Source organism: Calypte anna, chromosome Z (assembly GCF_003957555.1).
Source record: "Calypte anna isolate BGI_N300 chromosome Z, bCalAnn1_v1.p, whole genome shotgun sequence".
Taxonomy (NCBI): domain Eukaryota; kingdom Metazoa; phylum Chordata; class Aves; order Apodiformes; family Trochilidae; genus Calypte; species Calypte anna.
This window is the reverse complement of record NC_044274.1, coordinates 27,345,440-27,364,204: the sequence shown is the minus strand read 5'-3', so window position 1 is coordinate 27,364,204 and position 18,765 is coordinate 27,345,440. Positions and strand designations below refer to the sequence as shown.

At 37.0% G+C, this 18,765-nt stretch overlaps 1 protein-coding gene across 1 annotated transcript in view; it reads left to right on the top strand.

Annotated features, from left to right (window-relative positions):
- MAN2A1 (mannosidase alpha class 2A member 1) overlaps nucleotides 1–18,765 on the top strand; it is a 101,319-nt gene that overhangs the window by 43,633 nt on the left and 38,921 nt on the right. Inside the window, exons 8-12 of the mRNA XM_030467652.1 lie at nucleotides 2,741–2,918; nucleotides 4,312–4,514; nucleotides 8,567–8,752; nucleotides 10,099–10,213; nucleotides 12,644–12,711. Of these exons, the coding sequence (XP_030323512.1) occupies nucleotides 2,741–2,918; nucleotides 4,312–4,514; nucleotides 8,567–8,752; nucleotides 10,099–10,213; nucleotides 12,644–12,711 (750 nt within the window). The remainder of the gene's footprint in view (nucleotides 1–2,740; nucleotides 2,919–4,311; nucleotides 4,515–8,566; nucleotides 8,753–10,098; nucleotides 10,214–12,643; nucleotides 12,712–18,765) is intronic.

The following is an 18,765-nucleotide window of genomic DNA, read 5'->3' as shown; positions in this document are numbered from 1 at the left end:
TAGATGCAGGGTAACCAGAGGATGTAGACTACCTTGACCTCAGCAAGGCTTTTGACACAGTCTCCCATAACATCCTTGGGAGCAAGCTCAGGAAATATGGGACAGAAGAGTCCACAGGGAGATGGATTAAGAACTGGCTACACAACAGAGCCCAAAGAGAGGTGATGAATGGTGCAGACTCCAGCTGGAGACCTGTGAGTAGTGGAGTCCTCCAGGATCAGTGCTGGATACAGCCCTATTCAACATGTTTATCAATGACCTTGATGATGGGACAGAGTGTCTTCTGAGCAAGTTTGCTGGTGACACAAAACTGGGAGGAGTGGCTGAAAAACCAGGAGGCTGTGTTGCCATTCAGAGGGACCTGTACAGGCTGGAGAGTTGGGCAAGGAGAAATTTAATGAATTACAACAAGGGCAAGTGTAGAGTCTTAAATCTGGAAAAGAACAACCCCAGGTACCAGTGCAGGTTGGAGACTGAGCTTGTGGGGACTGAGCAGTTAAGAGGAAAGGGACCTGGGGATGCTGGTGAATGGAAGGATGACCATTAGCCAGCAATGTGCCCTTGTGGCTAAGAAGGCCAATGGCATCCTGGGTGCATTAGAAGGGGAGTGGTTAGAAGGTTGAGAGAGGGTCTCTTCCCTCTCTAGTCTGCCATGGCGAGGCCATGTCTGGAATATTGTGTCCAGTTCTGGGCCCTTCAGTTCCAGAAGGACAGCAAACTACTTGAATGAGTCCAGTGCAGAGCCTTCAAGATAATTAAGGGAGTGGAACATCTCCCTTACAAGGAAAGGCTGAGGGAGCTGGATCTCTTCAGCTTGGAGAAGAGGAGAATCAGGGGCAACCTCATTACTGTTTATAAATATGTGAAGTGAGAGAGCCAGGAGGACAGTGCCAGGATCTTCTCAATTATGCCCAATCACAGGACAAGAGATAGGAGCTTGAACATAGGAGTTTCCATGTAAGCCCAAGGAGAATTTTTTTCCTTGTGAGGGTGACAGAGCACTGGAACAGGCTGCCCAGGGAGGTTGTGGATTCTCCTTCTCTGGCGACATTCAAAACCCACCTGGATGTGTTTGTACATGACTTCCTGTGGGTGGCCCTGTTCTGGCAGGAGGGTTGGACTTGATTATCTTTAGAGGTCTCTTCCAACCCCTAACTTACCGTGATTCCACAATGAATTTCTCAGTAGATTTGGAAAGAAACTAGAGCAGAGCTTTGAAGAGAGATGTCGAATTTGAATATCCCATTAACTGTAATCTTTCCTGAAGTTTTGCATTTTTTCAAGCATGTTTTCAACCACAGGCTGCGTGGAGAATTTGGGTTAATCTGGGCCAGAGGTTAGAAGTACAAAGTCTTGTGTTCTGCCAATTGTTGTTAGTTGAGTGAAGATGAAGGCTTTATGTTAAAATCAGCAACCTGTTGAAAGTCATTGAAAATACTCATTCAAGCATAAATACTTGCTAGTCAGAACTGTAAATCCAACTGTAGGGGAGAAGAGCCACTGCTTGTGGCTATTTTAGTCTTGGCAAGATTATGAAGATCCTTAACTAAAGGGGTTGTATCCCCTTCCTTTCTCCAGAGTACAGTCAGACCTTGTGTTTACTCTGTACTTCTATAATCTGATAAACAAATAAACACCTACTTGCTGGACAGTGCTGCCTGGCTTTGAAATATATTGGACTAGGTTCATTTCTCACATAAAAGTTTCTGTAGCAAATATTCAAGTAGGTCCATTCAAAGTAGTTAAAGTCATTGTAGAAAGGAAAAGCTGACTTGAATCTGGATTTTGCTGCTGTTTTCTCTTCAAAATTGTCATTTGTATTCCTGTTTTCTTAAAATATGTTATTACAGTTTAAACTGTCTAGTAAAATTATTTCCATAACATTAGTTAGAGAGGGTCAGTATCTGAAGATTTTAATAGTGGTTGCAGTTGAGAGTGTGGGGAGGGAAATGGACTTTTTTAGTAACCCAGACATCAGACCTGAAACTGTTACTCTATTGCTCCTTAGTGATAGAACTGATGGTTTACCCTGCTAGAGTTAATTCATGTCAAAGGATAATTATACTGCATTTTTTTGTGAAGCCATGTGTGGGTTTTTTGATTGGTTTTTTGTTTTTTTGTTTTTTTTAAAGGCAAAAGCAAAATATCAGTGGGGTTAATTTTTTTCAATTCATGCTTAAAGCTGAAGAGAGCTGGCTCTCAGGTAAGAAGCTGGCTGAAGGTGTAGCAGTTATCATTAGCAGTGAACTTCTGCTGGATTTATTTTTTAGATTTTTTTTTTTAAAGGCTTGAGTTCCTCAAGTATTAATTTATGGGCAGTTTTTCTGTCAAGGACATGAAGATCCAGAGGGGATGAGAACAGCTTGTTTGTAATTGTAAATAGGAACTGGAGAGGATTAGGATTGTTATCTAAATATAAAACACGTTAACATAATCTAAAATGAAGGTTGCTTTTGGCACAGGAACATACTGATGCAAACTGACCTACTGCTTGAGTGAAGCTTAATAAGCTTATTGGAGGATTTAATTAGCATAGTGTTTGCAACAACAGAAAGTTGAGTGCTGTGTCCCAGTCCAGGGAATTGCATCCAGCTTTTTGTTACAAAATGAGATAGCATAGCTTTGTATTTCTTGTTTAGGGTCACTGTAATGCACAACTTGATAACTAAGAATTGTTTAATCACATGCTGATATTTGTTCTTCTGTTTTCTAAAGTGCCTTTTTTTTCCCCCTCCCCAAGGGCTTGGCTGATTTTAGATCAATACAGAAAGAAGTCTAAGCTTTTCCGTACTAAAGTTCTGCTGGCTCCATTAGGGGATGATTTTCGCTATGTTGAGAGCTCAGAATGGGATCAGCAGTTCCAGAATTATCAGAAACTCTTTGATTATATGAATTCTCACCCTGAATGGCATGTTAAGGTAAATATTATGCTTTTTCTGGTTTTCAGAGAAAACAGTATATCTCAGTATTTTGAAACTCTTCATGGAAAAAGTTGTGGTTTGGTTTTTTTTGTTTGGTTGGGTTTTTTTTTAACTGTGGAGCTCTGTGTTACTTATCAGCCAGTACTTTGCTCTGCTGGAGCACTCTTGGCACTGGAGTGTGTCTTTATTTAGTTGCACTTTTTTCTTTCTGATTTTTTGTTTCCTGAGGAGATTTGCATGTTTATTATTTGGAGGCTTTTTTGTTTGGTTTTTAAACTGATGTAAATGTGAGTTGAGGTGGAGGACTTCCACACTGCTGCCCTTTTCCCAGTGCATTTTAACTCCACAGGCAAGAGGTCACACTCAGCTTCTAAGAACCTAGACTATATAAAGGAAGAGTTCACGTGTCTTTAAGTGCTGAGATGCTTGGGGTATTACTACTTTCACTAGGGGTAGCCTGCTGTGTTTTTCCACTCTCATTCAAAAATCAGTTTGCTGTCTATGCCTCCTTTAACAACATTTCTCAATGCTAGCACTGTTGACACAAATTCCGCTGTCTTTTTTATTTTGCTTTTTGTTTTGTACCCTTCAAGCTTGAAGGTACAGTCTTTTGAGCTGCCCTGAAAAGGGCTGTTACTGCCTTGTTTGTCTGAGTATTTTTTAAAATGACCAGAAGGTAATGAATTTTGAAACTTCCTCATGTTATGTATTTAAACACTATTTCTTTGTATATAGTTAAAAAACAGCTGCTGAAATTAAATGTTATTTTTCAATCAACAGTCATCCTGGATTAAGTGTATATTGGAGATCTGTAGTACAACAGAGCTAATTTTGAAAATGCAAACTCAAAGCAGCTATTCTTTTGCTATTCTTTTTAAATTTCTTATTTAGTCCAGCCATGTACTTCCAGAATATTGAGGTACTCCTTAACTTATGTATTAGAGCATTACTCATAAGGCATGAATGAACTCTTTGCTTATTTGTTGAGATTTAGCTTGCGTTTTAGAAACTGATTTATACTTTAAAAATAAAGTATTTCTTATTTCATGAATCACAGAATGACTTGGGTTGAAATGACCTTTAAAGGTCCATCTAGTTCCGTCATTGATCATTTTTGTGGCCCACCTCGTGACCTGTTTCAGCGGGTCTTTTTATGTTTCCTGTGCTGAGTTGAAATGAAGTTTAAATGCTTCTGGGAGAGCTATTCAACCAGATTGGAAAGTGTGCAGGAAAAACTTCAAGCTCTTCAGGATAGGATTTCTAGTATAATTCTGCTGAAATACTCTATTTCTGAACTGTATGTGAAAAAAACAAGCATATTAATTCTCCATGTATGTTTAAATAAAGGAAATGAGACTTTGTTTTAGTAATTTTAGTAATTTTCCTTCAGGTCCAGTTTGGAACTTTATCAGACTACTTTGAAGCTCTGCGTAAAGAAAGCAATTTGATAGGACAGAGCAGCAGTTCATTTTTCCCTGTTTTAAGTGGAGACTTCTTCACCTATGCAGACAGAGATCATCATTACTGGAGTGGGTACTTTACATCACGACCCTTCTACAAACGACTCGACAGAGCCATGGAATCTTACTTACGGTGAGCATTGCTACTCAGTGAACTGATCACATAGGTTTTGGAATGTGGGAGAAATGAAGGTGTAAGTACTCTTTATCTCTTGGAGAGATGAAATTTTGAAATACACAGTTTATTAACAATAATGGTAGCCTACTGGCCCCCAAATGTAGGTCTTGTTACAAGATTAGTTGGTATATCCATTTTTTTAGAAGAAAATTTTTTCACAGACATTCAATGGTATTTTTTCAATCCAAATAAATAATTTTTTAGAAGAAAATTTTTTTCACAGAGATTCAATGGTTCTTAATACTTAAATACTGTTACAAGTGATCAGCAAATACTGATGTCATTAAAAACAGTGGTAGTATGCATTTTATTTCTGTACCAGATTTGGGTGACTGTCAGATCCATCTGTCATTATGACTATACTGTGGACTCTTCTAGAGAAAAATACAAGGTGCAGGTTTTACAAGGGTTTCAGAGGCTGTTGAAAGTCAGTCAGAAATAGTGTTTGTGAAGTGACCTCTGATTTGGAAGGTACTGCTCTTCTGAAAAGTGTTTGCATCTTCTTCAAAGGGAGTTAATGCTGTATTTGGTAATAGAGTATTTAAATGATTCTCTCCTGCAGCAACTGTAGATAAGACATCCAGTAAAATGATCTAAGTGTCTTTAAGGCTCCAGAAAAAAATCTGGGATAGATGGAAACCCTGGATGTTTCATCTATTGCTAAAAATGGGAAACTCTATTTCTAACAGATTATTCTTAGGAGGATCATTTGTCAAAGGTCACTTTTTGTCTTCTGGGAGAACTCTTTAAAATACACCTAGCGTAGGGCTTCTATATGCTCTTCAGACCTTTTAGTGTTAGAGAAGGACCTATGTAATGCAGAGAAATCTTTTTAAGAATTTCTTACAGGGTATTTTTGCTCTGTTTGTTTTTTGGTTTTTGTGTGTTATAATGGCTGCTGCAACAGTAAAAGAAAGAAGAAAAGTGTGGAAGGTTGAGCTTTAGAGACAATACAAGTATCTTTTGGAAGAAAAACCTCAGCAGCAGAATTTTTCCTTTTTCCAAGTAATCAAGTCTTTACTCTGGTAAAGTGAAGGCTTTGCATACCTGGGACAAAGCTAAGGTACTATGCATACACAGTATACTGTAGGATATTTATCTTGTAGTGAAAGTGGCCTTCTCTCTACACTCTGAAGAATACAGAGTTAGAGATCTGAGAAAATCAAGAAAATTAGTGAAGAAGTAATGAAAGCAGTAGACAGACTAAGAAATTTCTAATGAGTGAGAGCACAAAAATAGAAAATAGAAAGGTGTTTTGGAAGAGATGATGCAACGTAACTTCCAAAGCATTGCATTGCTTGATGACCATCAAGGAGAAAAATTTTACATATGGGAAAGCATGGAAGAAAGAAGCTAGAGACTGCCAGGAAGGAGAAAAAAAAATTAAGACCAAAGTTGAGAGGAGTGATACAAAGCAAGGTTAGTATCTTACTGGCAGAAGAATGTAAAAATAGTTAATGTTATCAAAGCAGTGACTTCTGACGTGCTTTAACTGGAACTTTGGAATGTTCGAAGTGTTACACTTAGGCCTTGACAGAGCAGGGTCACCTATAGCAGGTCACACAGGAACACATCCATGTGGGCTTTGAATGTCTCCAGGGAAGGAGACTCCACAAACTCCCTGAGCAGCCTGTTCCGGTGCTCTGACACCCTCACAAGGAAAAAATTTTTCCTTATATTTATGTGGAACCACCTATGCTCCAGTTTATAACCATTGCCCCATGTTCTACTGTTAGTCACCCCTGAGAAAAGCTTGACTCTATCCTCCTAGCCCTCAGCCCATACATATTTATAAACATTAATGAGGTGACCCCTCAGTCTCCTCTTCTCCAGGCTGAACAGTCTTTCCTTATAAGGAAGATGTTCCACTGCCTTCCTCATGTTGGTCACTTTGTGCTAGGCTCATTAAAGCAGTTCCTGTTTCTTCTGAAACTGAGGGGCCCAGAACTGGACACAGTATTCCAGATGTGGTCTCACCAGGGCAGAGTAAAGGGGGAGGAGAACCTCTCTCAACCTACTAACCACTCCCCTTCTAATGCACCCCAGGATGCCATTGGCCTTCTTAGCCACAAGGACACATTGTTGGCTCATGGTCATCCTTCCATTCACCAGCACCCCCAGGTCCCTTTGCTCTGTGCTTCTCTCCAGCAGCTCAGACCCCAACCTATACTGGTACTTGGGGTTGTTCTTTCCCAGCTGCAAGACATTACCCTTGCCCTTCTTGTAATTCATTACATTTCTCCATGCCCAACTCTCCAGTCTCTCCAGGTCCCTCTGAATGGCAGCACAGCCTTCTGGTGTGTCAGCCACTCCTCCCAGCTGTATGTCATCACCAACTTGCTAAGAAGACACTCTATTCCCTTGTCTCAGTAATCAGTAAATCTATTGAATAGTACTGGTCCCAGTACTGACCCTTGAGGGACTCCACTAGAAACAGACTTCCAACTAGACTCCATCCCATTGACTACAACTCTCTGGCTTCTGTCCTTTGACCAGCTCCTGATCCACTTCACTGCCCAATCATCCAGGCCACACTTCAGTTTAGCTCCAAGAATGCTGTGGGAGACAGTGTCAAATACCTTCCTGAAATCAAGATAAACTCTGTCTACTCCTTTGCCATCATTCATCCACCTGGTTATATCCTCATAGAAGGCTATCAGGTTGGTCAGACATGACCTCCCCTTGGTAAAGCCATGTTGAGTGCTCCTGATAAGCCTCTTGTCCTTGATGTGCCTGGAGACAGTGTCGAGAATGAGTTGTTCCATCACCTTTTCAGGGATGGAGGTGAGGCTGACTGGGCTGTAGTTACCTGGGTCCTCTTTCTTGCCTTTCTTGAAGACTGGAGTGACAATTGCTTTTCTCCAGTCCTCAGGCATCTCTCCTGTTCCCAGATACTTACCAAAGATGATGGGGAGCAGCCTAGCAATGACATCCACCAGTTCCCTCAGCATCTGTGGGTGCATCCCATCAGGACCTATGGGTTTATGGATGTACAGTCTCATTTCATCATATGTATATTTCATTGTAATAGTTAATATCACTGCATGGTGTGAAAGATATGTTAAGAATTATTTTTTGTTGAATGCATGCACTTGCTGTTTCAAGAAAATGTGTTATTTTGTTTTTTGCTTTTATAACAGAAGTTTGTATCATCTTGGTTTCTTCAAATAATAGAGTAACGTTCATTAAGCTCAAGTTTCAAAGGGAATCTGACATTTGTCAGACTTAGCAAAACAGGACTGTAACATTCTAGGGAAAGGAAACAGGAAAAGTTAATAGATGGTTTTCTAGGATTTCTGTAGGCATCTTTGTTAGTCAGATATTACAACTGGCAGTTATAGGGTTGATTTTTTTTGTAAAATTATAGATTTTCATGAAGCAATTGAGAACCTGATGGTAATATTTTGGTGCTAAGATTTGCATTAGAAATAGGAGAGAAGGGCTCTCTCTGCATTTTGTTCAGTCTGTGGGTTTTTGAATCCAGTGTTCTCACTGTTCAAGTGCATAAACTCCCAAGTTTTTAGGAGAATTTACTTCCCTGGAAGCATAATAGCAGAATATATACTATATAGAATATACCAATTAAAAATATTTCTTTAAGATATTTTTTTGTTCAATACATCACTTTTTGAAATGGGAATTACAGAATTGTATGTAAGGCAGTCTACCCTCATATATAATTTCAAGATCAGATCTATATACCTCCCACATTTGTGAAAGTGGTACTTTGTACTGGCACACTTTTATTTTAGACCTCTATTTTCCATCAGTGAAGCTGTGCAGGAAGCTTACAAGGTGTAAAACTAGTTGTTGATGAAGTGCAGCAGAGATTTTTAATTCTTTGAATCTAGAAATGGGTTAAAAAGTGCAAGATTAAAGTTTAAAGAGCTCACACAAGTAAGCATAAGGAAAGATGTAAAACCATCATTTTATTCTTCAAGTAAAATGTGTATTGCTTTTTGCTTTTTAAACCTACATAAATATTTTATTATTCTCTTCAATTCCAGGGCAGCTGAAATCCTCTACTCTTTGGCTTTGGTACAGTCCAGTAAATCTGAGAAGATGAGTATATTTCCCTCTGGGGATAACTATAAATTGCTGACAGAAGCTAGAAGGAACCTTGGGCTCTTCCAGCATCATGATGCTATTACAGGAACGTCCAAAGATTGGGTAGTTGTGGATTATGGCACTAGGTAATTTATTATAAACATATAAACTTAAATTTTCTCTTTGCTTTTTAAAAACAGAATTATATACTTCAGATATACAGATATGCTACAGCTAGTAAAACATTCAGTACTGAAAGTGTAGTTTTGCTTTGCAAGTGAAGTGGATTTGATTACCTGTACTCTTCATTAATGAAATATTTTTTAATTCTATGACACAAAAATTTGATGCCCAAACAAAATTTCTGATGTTTCAGAACATGAGTTGATGTGGTCCTGGTAATTCTTTACTAACAGAGCTATCAATTTCTGCAATACATTTTGCGTAAGGGAACATTTTATATCTGTCTGTGCCAAGTGATGATCAAGAGATATGCTAATTTAAGCATATATACCTTGGAAAAACCCACATCCTCTTTAACCTACTTTCCTTCAATGTGAGGAATCATTTTAATGCTTCCATCTTCTACTGTTGTTGATAAATGCTCTTAAATCTAGTGGGTGCCTGCTTTCTCAGTCCTGACCGTTATTCTGCTAGCAACTTTGTGGAATTTTTTGGAGTGTTGGATCTATGTATGTATGTCTTACGTGTGTATATGTTGTATTTTCATTTCTTCAGAAGATCATAAAGTGTTAAGCAGTAGTAAATTTGATTGATAAAGGTGCATGTCTGTTAAATAAGTTAATGTTTTAAACACCTCTAAAGTACTATTTCTTGATTTAAACTACTGATTTAAACCAACAGCATCAATGACATGGGTTTTTAAATTCCTCACATTCTGTATTTTTCCTCTATAAGCATAGGTGTAATCAAGGTATAAAAGTGTGAAATGCATGTGGTTATGGGAGGCAAAGGCTTTTTTCACTTTATATATAAAGTTACATGGCTTTCCATAATTAAGAGTATGTAACATCTGTTGCAGTTGAAGCAATGGAAACAATGGTAATTTAAATTTTTGTGTTTCTGGTTGCTTTTCTAATCCTGCTTTAAGGTAATCTTGATTTTGTGACCTTTGTTCCCTCACAGATACTGGAAATGAAATACAAAATCCACAAACTTTCCTATTTTGAAAAAGTATTTTGAAAAAGCATTTGATATATTGAGGGCATATATTTTGTAGCATAACAGTGGGGTGGAGATGTACTTCATTTTCAGTGTGAAAGTCAGGAGTATAATAAAATTTAGAACGCTTCCAAATTTTTCATTCTGGTCGACCATTACAACTAACTGTTCTTTATTTCATGCTATTTGAATATTAAAAATTACATTTTTTCTTTAAAACATACTTCTGATTTCTTTAATCTTTTTAATTTTGATGTTATCACATTGAATAAAACCTGAAAACTAACTAAGACTTTAAAATTTTTAACAGGCTTTTCCATTCAATAATGAACTTGAAGAAAGTAATAATTGACTCTGTTCATATTCTTATCCTCAAGGATAAAGGTGCTTATAATTATGACACATTAACTCCATTCCTGAGGATGGTAAGCTATCTTTCTTGGTTTTCTCCAAAAATAAAATGTGAGCTATGTCTTTTAAATGTAGTTTGAGTGGCCTGGAAAAGTCAGAATGAAATTTGCTGCTAGTACTTGCTCAAAAATATGCTGCTGGTCTCTTCATATTAATTAAGGATATTGGAAAGTAAAAAGTGAAAACTTCAACAGGTAATGCTGAAAAAACCCCACTCATTTAAAGTAGTTTATTTTTTTTCCACTTCATGAATCTGACTAAAAGGTGGTTTTCTTGTGGACATAAATTCGTTAGTGACTTCAGTGACCTGCATATGATAAGGGCATATATAATGGTATGCAGTCCTGTGATGTGACCTTGCTTATTACTTAAGAAATGTAGTAATACAAGAACATCTATAATGAATATAAGCATAAGCTGAATTTGCAAGACCAGGTCCACACAAGATCTTGTGCTTTTTTCCTTGGCTGAAATTATTTAAATCAGAAATCTACTGATGCTCAGGTCAGCATACCATTTTGAGATCCATTTCATAGTGAAGACCACCTTGAAGAAACAAACTTGCTTTATTATTTCCTTTCAAAATTCTTAGTTTCTTCACTTTCTGAACAAAGGCTTTCTTCTCTGAGTGATAGGTAGTCTTAGGAAGTCTACCTAAGTTAATATACTTGAAACAGAGAGGAAATTACATGCTTCAGTTTATTTGTGCATGTAGCAGGATTAGTACAGTCTTTAGTATATGATTACCTCACACTTCTAACATAGATAGTATGGCACATATTCTGCTGGCTCAGGTATGCTACGTGTCCTACCTCAAATTACTCTTCCTTCCCAATGTATTTTTTTTAAAAATAAGAATTGTTAAATTAGTTTGTGAAGAACATTTTATGATTTTGATGCCTGTGCATGTATGTGCCTTTGGGTGTGTGCTGTGTCGGTATACGCCACGAATAAGTCCTTTTTGCCCTGGCTGGCTAACAAAAGGCTAACAAAACGAATGTGCACCTTCACTTGCATAAAGTAAGAGTATTTTGCAGTCAGTGAAGTTTTAACTTTGCTCTGAGCTATCCTGGAAGATGTTCTGAAGTTTGTTTTTTTTTCTTTTTTGAGCTTTCATTGTTCCTGTTCTTTGAGTCTGGATTTGGTATTAATCCAGACTGGATTGTTGAAGTACTAATTACTGTTTAAACTGTATGTTGCCTAGAAGCATAGTAGTCAAGCCCACTGTTACCACTGTGAAAGGAGAAATGAAAAACAAAGTTCTTATTCAATGAATTTATTGTAGTTGTATAAAATGGAAAAAAAAGGTGATTACAGAAGTAGATTATGATTTATTGGCAATATACAGTAACTGCAGCATAATATGCCTGCAGTACTTTGGTTACCACAACAACAGGTTTTTAATGTGGGATTTGTGGCATGCTCTTGGAGGAACTTCAGGATATTTACAAAAAAGCTTTTGCAAACTTTGAGCAAGGAGAAAGTTCAAAGGTGGTTGTTTTGAAGTATCACCATGGTATTTTTTTGGCTGAAGGAAACTCACTGCAGAATTCCTTCAAGTTCAAAACATTCAAAATTCATGAGAGAGCTGAGAAAGACAAATGGCCAGGACTTCGAAAATGGCTATTAACTTTGAGAGGCAAAGAGGAAAAAACACTTGTCAAAGCCACAGCAAGTGACTGTAGCAGCATTTTAGTAAATAGTAGGTACAACCAGAAGAAAATTAACCTTCTTGAAGTCAGGAAAAAGGAGATTGTAAAAGAGATATGATGGGATCATTTTGGTTTTCTCATTAGGTAATTGGATAAATTTGTACATCGTGTACATTTTACACAACCCGCAGTAGTAAACAAACAAACAAAAAGATTGCTTGGAAGACAATATGCTGAAAACCAAGAGATTTTGTTTGATCAAACCTGAATGGTCCAACCAATAGGAAGAGATCCAGCCTATAAAGTAAAGCTATATAAACATTGCACCATTAACCTGATTTCTTTGAGTGCAGAAAGAAAACTTGCATGGAAGTGGCAGTAGTTTGAGAAACATCATTTTGGGGATGTTTTGGAATATTCACAGAAACTGGGAGCTTTGCACTTCAGTTGAAAAGTTGTCAACATTATATTAACCAGTAGGACTGTTACAGTATATGCAAAATATAGAGGAGTGTAAGGTTTTAGTATTTGTAGCAATAGAAAGATAATAGAAATCCATAATTGGAAGGACACTGGTAATGATGATGTCTTGTATGGAAAAATTAAAACATGGGAGTGACAATTTTGAAATGGCATCTAATGAGTGACATTTAATGAAAGTAAAAGTTTTGCAATGAGCTAATCAAAGTGCCTTTTCATTTTGTAAATCTGAAGTACTTAGTAGAGAAAGCCATATGTTTTAAGTGTATTCACCTACATATATAAAGCAAATTCAAAGATGTTCTCTTGTAGGATGATGTCCAGTCTTCCCAAGATTCTTTGCCGCACAAGACAGTTATAAAGCTGACATCACAACCAAGGTAAATAATTTATGTACCACTTAGTAGACATTATGATTCATATCTGAGAATCTTTTAGCAATGTGCATGTTTCTACTACTTAATAGGTTCTTATGACATTTTTTTTTTTTTGTAATTTTCTCTTGAAAAAATAAGGTAAAATTTAAATATTTTTAATAGATTAATTAAAAGGTAGCCTGGTGTATTGTGCTAATACTGTTATGTCTAGTTGAAGGAATACACAGCACTTAAAAATTATGGAATTTTCTCACATACCAGTAATTCAGCTACACCAAGTAAAGTAGTCTGTTTACTGTGTGCTTTTACAGCATTTTAATCCTTAATATGCTACGTTTGAGAGAAGCAGTGGAAAACATAATAAGAGCTTGATCGAATAATACTGTGAGCAAAGTCTTAATTTTTATAAAGTGAAAAAATCACAGTATATAAATGCTGGATTGTGTTTAAAATTAAAATAGAAGATATATTAAGAGACTGTTTTCTCTTATCTGCATCTTTCCATTGTATTAAGCAGCCTTACTTCTTTATATGTAGCTCTGGAGTATTCATTTGAAACTGACATTTTGCTATCCCCATGAGCATTCACTGAAATAAGGTAAACATGTATTAGAAGTTAAATAATCCACATGAATTAAGATACAAGAGCTGCTATGTGTACAAATCAAGTGATAACAGTTTTTTTTTTCCTTACAGAAGAGTTAAGATTCATTTAAAAGGTAGCAAATGCTGTATTTGCTCATGTTAGTATTCAATTCTAGCAAGTGGCAAGCTAATAAAACTTAGTTGCCTAATTCCTGAAGGTGTCAGACTATTAGGCAGACTGAGTACTGTTTAAAAAAAACCTCTAATCAGTTTATTTGAAAAACTTAGTAAAGTTTGGTCCTTGTGAGCTTTTGGGGGAAGCTGTCTTCGGACCTCTAAATTTAAATGTATATAATATGTGTGTATATGTAGTTTTAATCTAACTTTGCATCTGAAGCAGTCATATAGACATAGCATACCTTTTTTTATTCTTATTTTTTAAAAATAGGAGGTTTATTCCCTTATTAGGCTGATAGATACCTGCTAATAGTTAATCTTAAACTTGTCCAGAGTGGTCAAAAAATCATAATAATATATAATATATAATTTAAATATAATCAACATATCCCCTCAGATATCTTCACTTGCAGAGGGTTTTATATATATATTATACATGTGTGTGTATATATATATGGAGGTAGGAGGCAAGTGATGATGTAGGCTTTCTTTGGCCTTTGAGAATAGCTTTAATGCTGCTGCAGTGTTGCTGCTTTCCTTGCCTGTGTTAGCTGTTGATATTTACCCTGTGTCCCTTACAGGCCATGATATCCACTGTTCCACTTATCTCTGTATAGTATGCTAAGGAAGTTTTTCCCTTTTTCGTGTTTACGCATTTTAGACATTTTTTTTCCCTCTTGGTTTTGTGTTAAGTAGAGATACATGTCAAGTTTATTTTAAAATTAGTATTTATCCTAGAAGCCTGTATCTGCTGTCCTCTCATCCTGACTTACTAAGAAGATAACATTGGTAGATAATTGCTAGTTTTAACTTCTATGGTGTGGTGAAGATCCCATATGGTGATATAAAATGTGGTTCATGTTCCAAAGACCGTAATCAGAACTGTGGGAGATAGACTAAAGATGAAAACTGTGTGAGGGAGATGAAGAGGAAAAGACTACACGGTAATACCAATACTGCTGGATGAAAACCTATTTTTCAAAATATTTTCCTGTTTGGAAACACTGTTGAAGCTCAATGCTTCATGTTTCCCTTATTGTTAAAATGTTCATTTCAATATCTATTAAATAATTTTCTCTTAAAAAAATGAACTTAGTCTTTTTAGGCTTCTTTATCCCTGGTTGTAGTCTGAATCTCTGGTTGTATTCTGAATCTCTGCCAGCATTATTACCATTGTGAAAAATTATATGTACACTAAGGCAATAACTTTGCTTCTATCTGTTATGTAAATATTATGACTGTGCATCTGAGCTTGCTAGAGAACTGGTAACTATGTGAAATATTCACTTTAGTAGAATCTTAAACTCAACTTGATGTATTTACCATTAAGGATTACTATGCTTAAATTTCATAGTTTGAATCTTCTCAGACAGGAACTGGTATTTCAAATTTGAGGCATCAGCACATCACCTATAAATTTAGAGGAACATTACTTGATGGGGGTTTTTTTATCTCACAATTTTTAAAAATTCTGATGAATTAATAATTTTCCTAATTTTTTCATGGTTTACTGAGCTCATGCTGACAATTTCACATATAACCTACTTTTCAACAGAGAAGCAGCTGGGGATATGCTTTGCCCTCTTTTTTGCATCCTTTCTTTTTTTGGTAATTTTTTTAGCTAAGTGTTGTCTTCAGTGCTTGTGAAAACCATAGCAGTGAAAACTGATTAAACAGACGTACAGGAGAGCAGACCAGCGTGACTATGAGTTAAAGAAGAAAAGCAGAAAAATATCTTTCACTAGTCACAAGTTTCATATGGTTGTATAGTTTAGAAATATGTTTCAGAATGCATCTAAGTAGGTACTGCCTTTGATATATTTGGTATCATTTCCTTCCCTACCTATCTGTAGGCACCCATACTCTCTTTTCTCTGTAGTGTTCTATTGCCATCTTTTTAAGAATACATAGGGTTTGATATTTTTTAAAGTAGTGTGGTAATGTCAACTAAACAATTATGTAGACTATCTTAAATCTTCCTGTGACTGCCACCACAGTGTGGTCTTAGAATCAGCCTTCTGACTACTGAAGTTATGGCATATTTAATTACTTTAAAACCCTTGTAACTGGTAAGTGAACTTGAATGTTTTTTTAAAAAATTGCTACTTACCTATGAAATCAAAGTTTTTCATAATATCCAACTAGATATAGATATTCAACTAGACAGAACTAGTTTTGTTGTGTTCTGAAACAAAATTACAGTGTGTCCTAAAGACAAATCATACTTCTGTGAAAGCCCTGTCCTTTGATATAGTCATTGCTTCTTGGGAATGGGCTGCCAAAGGTCGTATTTCCTAAGTGGCAGAAGACTTGTTCTCACCGGACTAAGGGTAGGGGTCTGTATGGGTCTGAGCTTCTTGCCATCTATGTTAAACTGACACCTCTTGCTCACAGTGCGAGCGGCAAGATTTTCCATCTGTTCCTATTTGCAGTGCTTTCCTGCAGACATCATTGCATGGGAATGCAGTACATGACCAAATAGGTGAACTAGCTGGCCAAAATCCAGTTGGATTTTGTAGTAGTATTCTTTGGCACATCGTGATGAACCCAGAAGTGAATGAAAGCTAACAATATCAATCATACTCACCCCACCACTTCTGAACCTTTATGCACCTAGCTGGGGGACTTTTAGTACTGAGCTCCATTGCACTCTAAAAGGATGGTGTAAGGCATTCCATCTCAGTTCAAAAGACTAATATTGAAAGTTTTTTTAAAACCATTGCTTTAGAATTATTTTTAGTGCTAAACCAACAATACTTACAATTTCCTCACAAGTTACTTTTATAATTAATCACAGAGGAATGGTATGATATCCTTATCAAGCTAGTTTAATAGCTTAGAAGACACATTTTCCACTAGTTGAAATATTCTGGTGGCCTCAGGAATTAATTTGAGTAGGATACGCCGTAATCAATGATTTTTTTGAAGATATGTCTTAAACACCAAGCATTTCAGTGACATCCACCTTACAAAAGAAGTTTTTATCTTTCAAAAAAAAGTAAGCTGGGCTATTAATCCTATCTCAATATCTATAAGCACATTTTTGCATAAGGTTGTAATTAACAACTTTTTGGCATGTTTTTTCATCCTCATAGGTCCAAAATTTGAGATATTTTTGAGGAAGAAAATACTGATTTACCTTCGGGTTTGTTGCCTTTTCAAAACCTTTCTTGGCAGACATACCCACTGGTTGCTCATCACTGTACTATAATGTAGAAATTAAAGCTATGTTATTAAGTTTAAGATGTGATAAAGAATAATTTGCAAAGGTCAACAATTCTTTGTAGAGTAGTGTGTATGTTACAGTATTTGGCTCGAAGATGACATCAAGCATAATGTGCCTGACAAGGAAACCTTGTTGGTGTGATATTCCTAAAGGGAAAGCTGTCCTGATGATATGAAACAGTTAATTATAACTTCACACCAAAGGAGCTGTATCTCTCAGAGCTGAGAAGGTAACTGGATTGGGATAATGTTTTAATATTCCCATTTGGTAACTTTAAATTTGGTTGTGAGTTTTGTGTTAGCTCTTTTGGCCTATGTTGTCCAGGTTGGTTCAGTTGCTCTAAAGAGTTGCCAAGTATAATTAGAAATACTCTGACAATATTTAATATTTTAATAATATACATTCAAATACCTTTTATACTTGCATGAATTCTGAGGAATAACTATTTCTAGTTATATATTGAAACATTTTTTTAAAGCAGCAGTTGAAACAAGGATATATTCAGTGGTCTGTGAGGAGAAAAATGTTTAAAGAAAACAGGAAAGAATAGAGTGACATTTAATGTGAGGGCCAAGATACTTGTGGCTGTTCATTTATTGCTAATAATCATGCTTGTTCCTTAGGGAAAAAAAACCCACCACAAAACCCCAAACCCAAACAAAAAATAACACCCTCTCCCCTCTCCCTCCCCAAAAACCCAGCTCCTAACCACTAAACCATAGCACCTCATCCGCCTATCTTTTAAACACCTCTAGGGATGGCGCCCCCAACCACCTCCAATGTTTTTTTCTAGTACCCAGCCTGAACCTTCCCTGTTGGAGCTTGACCCCATTTCCACTTGTTCTATCACTGGTCACCAGTGACAAGAGGCCAGCATCTGTCTCACTACAATCTCCTTTCAAGTAGCTGTAGAGAGCAACGAGGTCTCCCCTCTGCCTCCTCTTGTCCAGGCTGAACAGCCCCAGTTCCCTCAGGCTGTCCTCATGAGGTCTGTTCTCCAGACCCCTCTCAGCCTATTTGCCCTTCTCTTTTACCCTCTCCAGCACCTCAATGCCCTTCTTACACTGCAGTGCCCAAAACTGCACACAGGACTCAAGGTGCAGCCTCACTAAGGCCAAGTATAGGGGAGGATCAGATCCCTGCTCCTACTGGTCACACTGTTCCTGATGCAGGCCAGGATGGAGTTGGCCTTCTTGGCCACCTGGGCACACTGCTGGCTCATGTTCAGCTGTCTGTCAGTCAACACCCCCAGATCTCTCTCTGCTGGGCAGCTCTCCAGCCACTCCTTCCCAAGCCTGTGGCACTGCTGGGGGTTGATGTGGCCAGGGTGCAGGACCATTGGGTAAACCTCATGCAGTTGGCTCAGCCCATCAGTAGATCCTGTGCAGATCCCTCTACAGAGCCTCCGTGCCCTCAGGCAGACTGACACTCCCAATGTGAACTTCAGAGAAGTATTTTAGTAAAAATCATTCTGGCAGAAGGGGTGATTTCAAAATGAACAAACCCAAAAGCAGGATACCATCATTCTGCTCTAGAGGTGGAAGTTAACTGTGCACTGACCTTTATGACCCAAACCAGCAGATTCTGCATTGACAATATAATGGCAGAGCAGAGTATGGAAGAGTTCATAGAACTTTGATCTCTTTAAAGCCCTTTTTCTGTTAGGTCATCAGTTTTAGAGATTACCATTTTTACTGTGAGAGCTTTCTACATCTGGTTTTAATTACAGTACATGGAGACTTGTCTCAAAACTGACTTCCTTCACTGGCAGTTGACACTTCACTAAAATTTTGGAAAGAAAACAATCAGTAAGATAAGTGATGAATGTCCATTTAAAGGAAAAGATAGCTCTTCAAAACTGAACTCTGCTTAATTTTTTAATTTATTGTAAATGTTCATTATTAAGAAGAAAAATGCATCTCTGATTTGCAATTATTTGTACTCTATAGCTTTCAGTTGAATTAATCTTCATTTTTCAAAACTCAGTTTTCACTTTTGTGCTTCTGAATTCAACTTGTTCTAAAAGTTGTTAAATTTCAAACTTTTGTCATGTTTTTAGTAATGTCTTA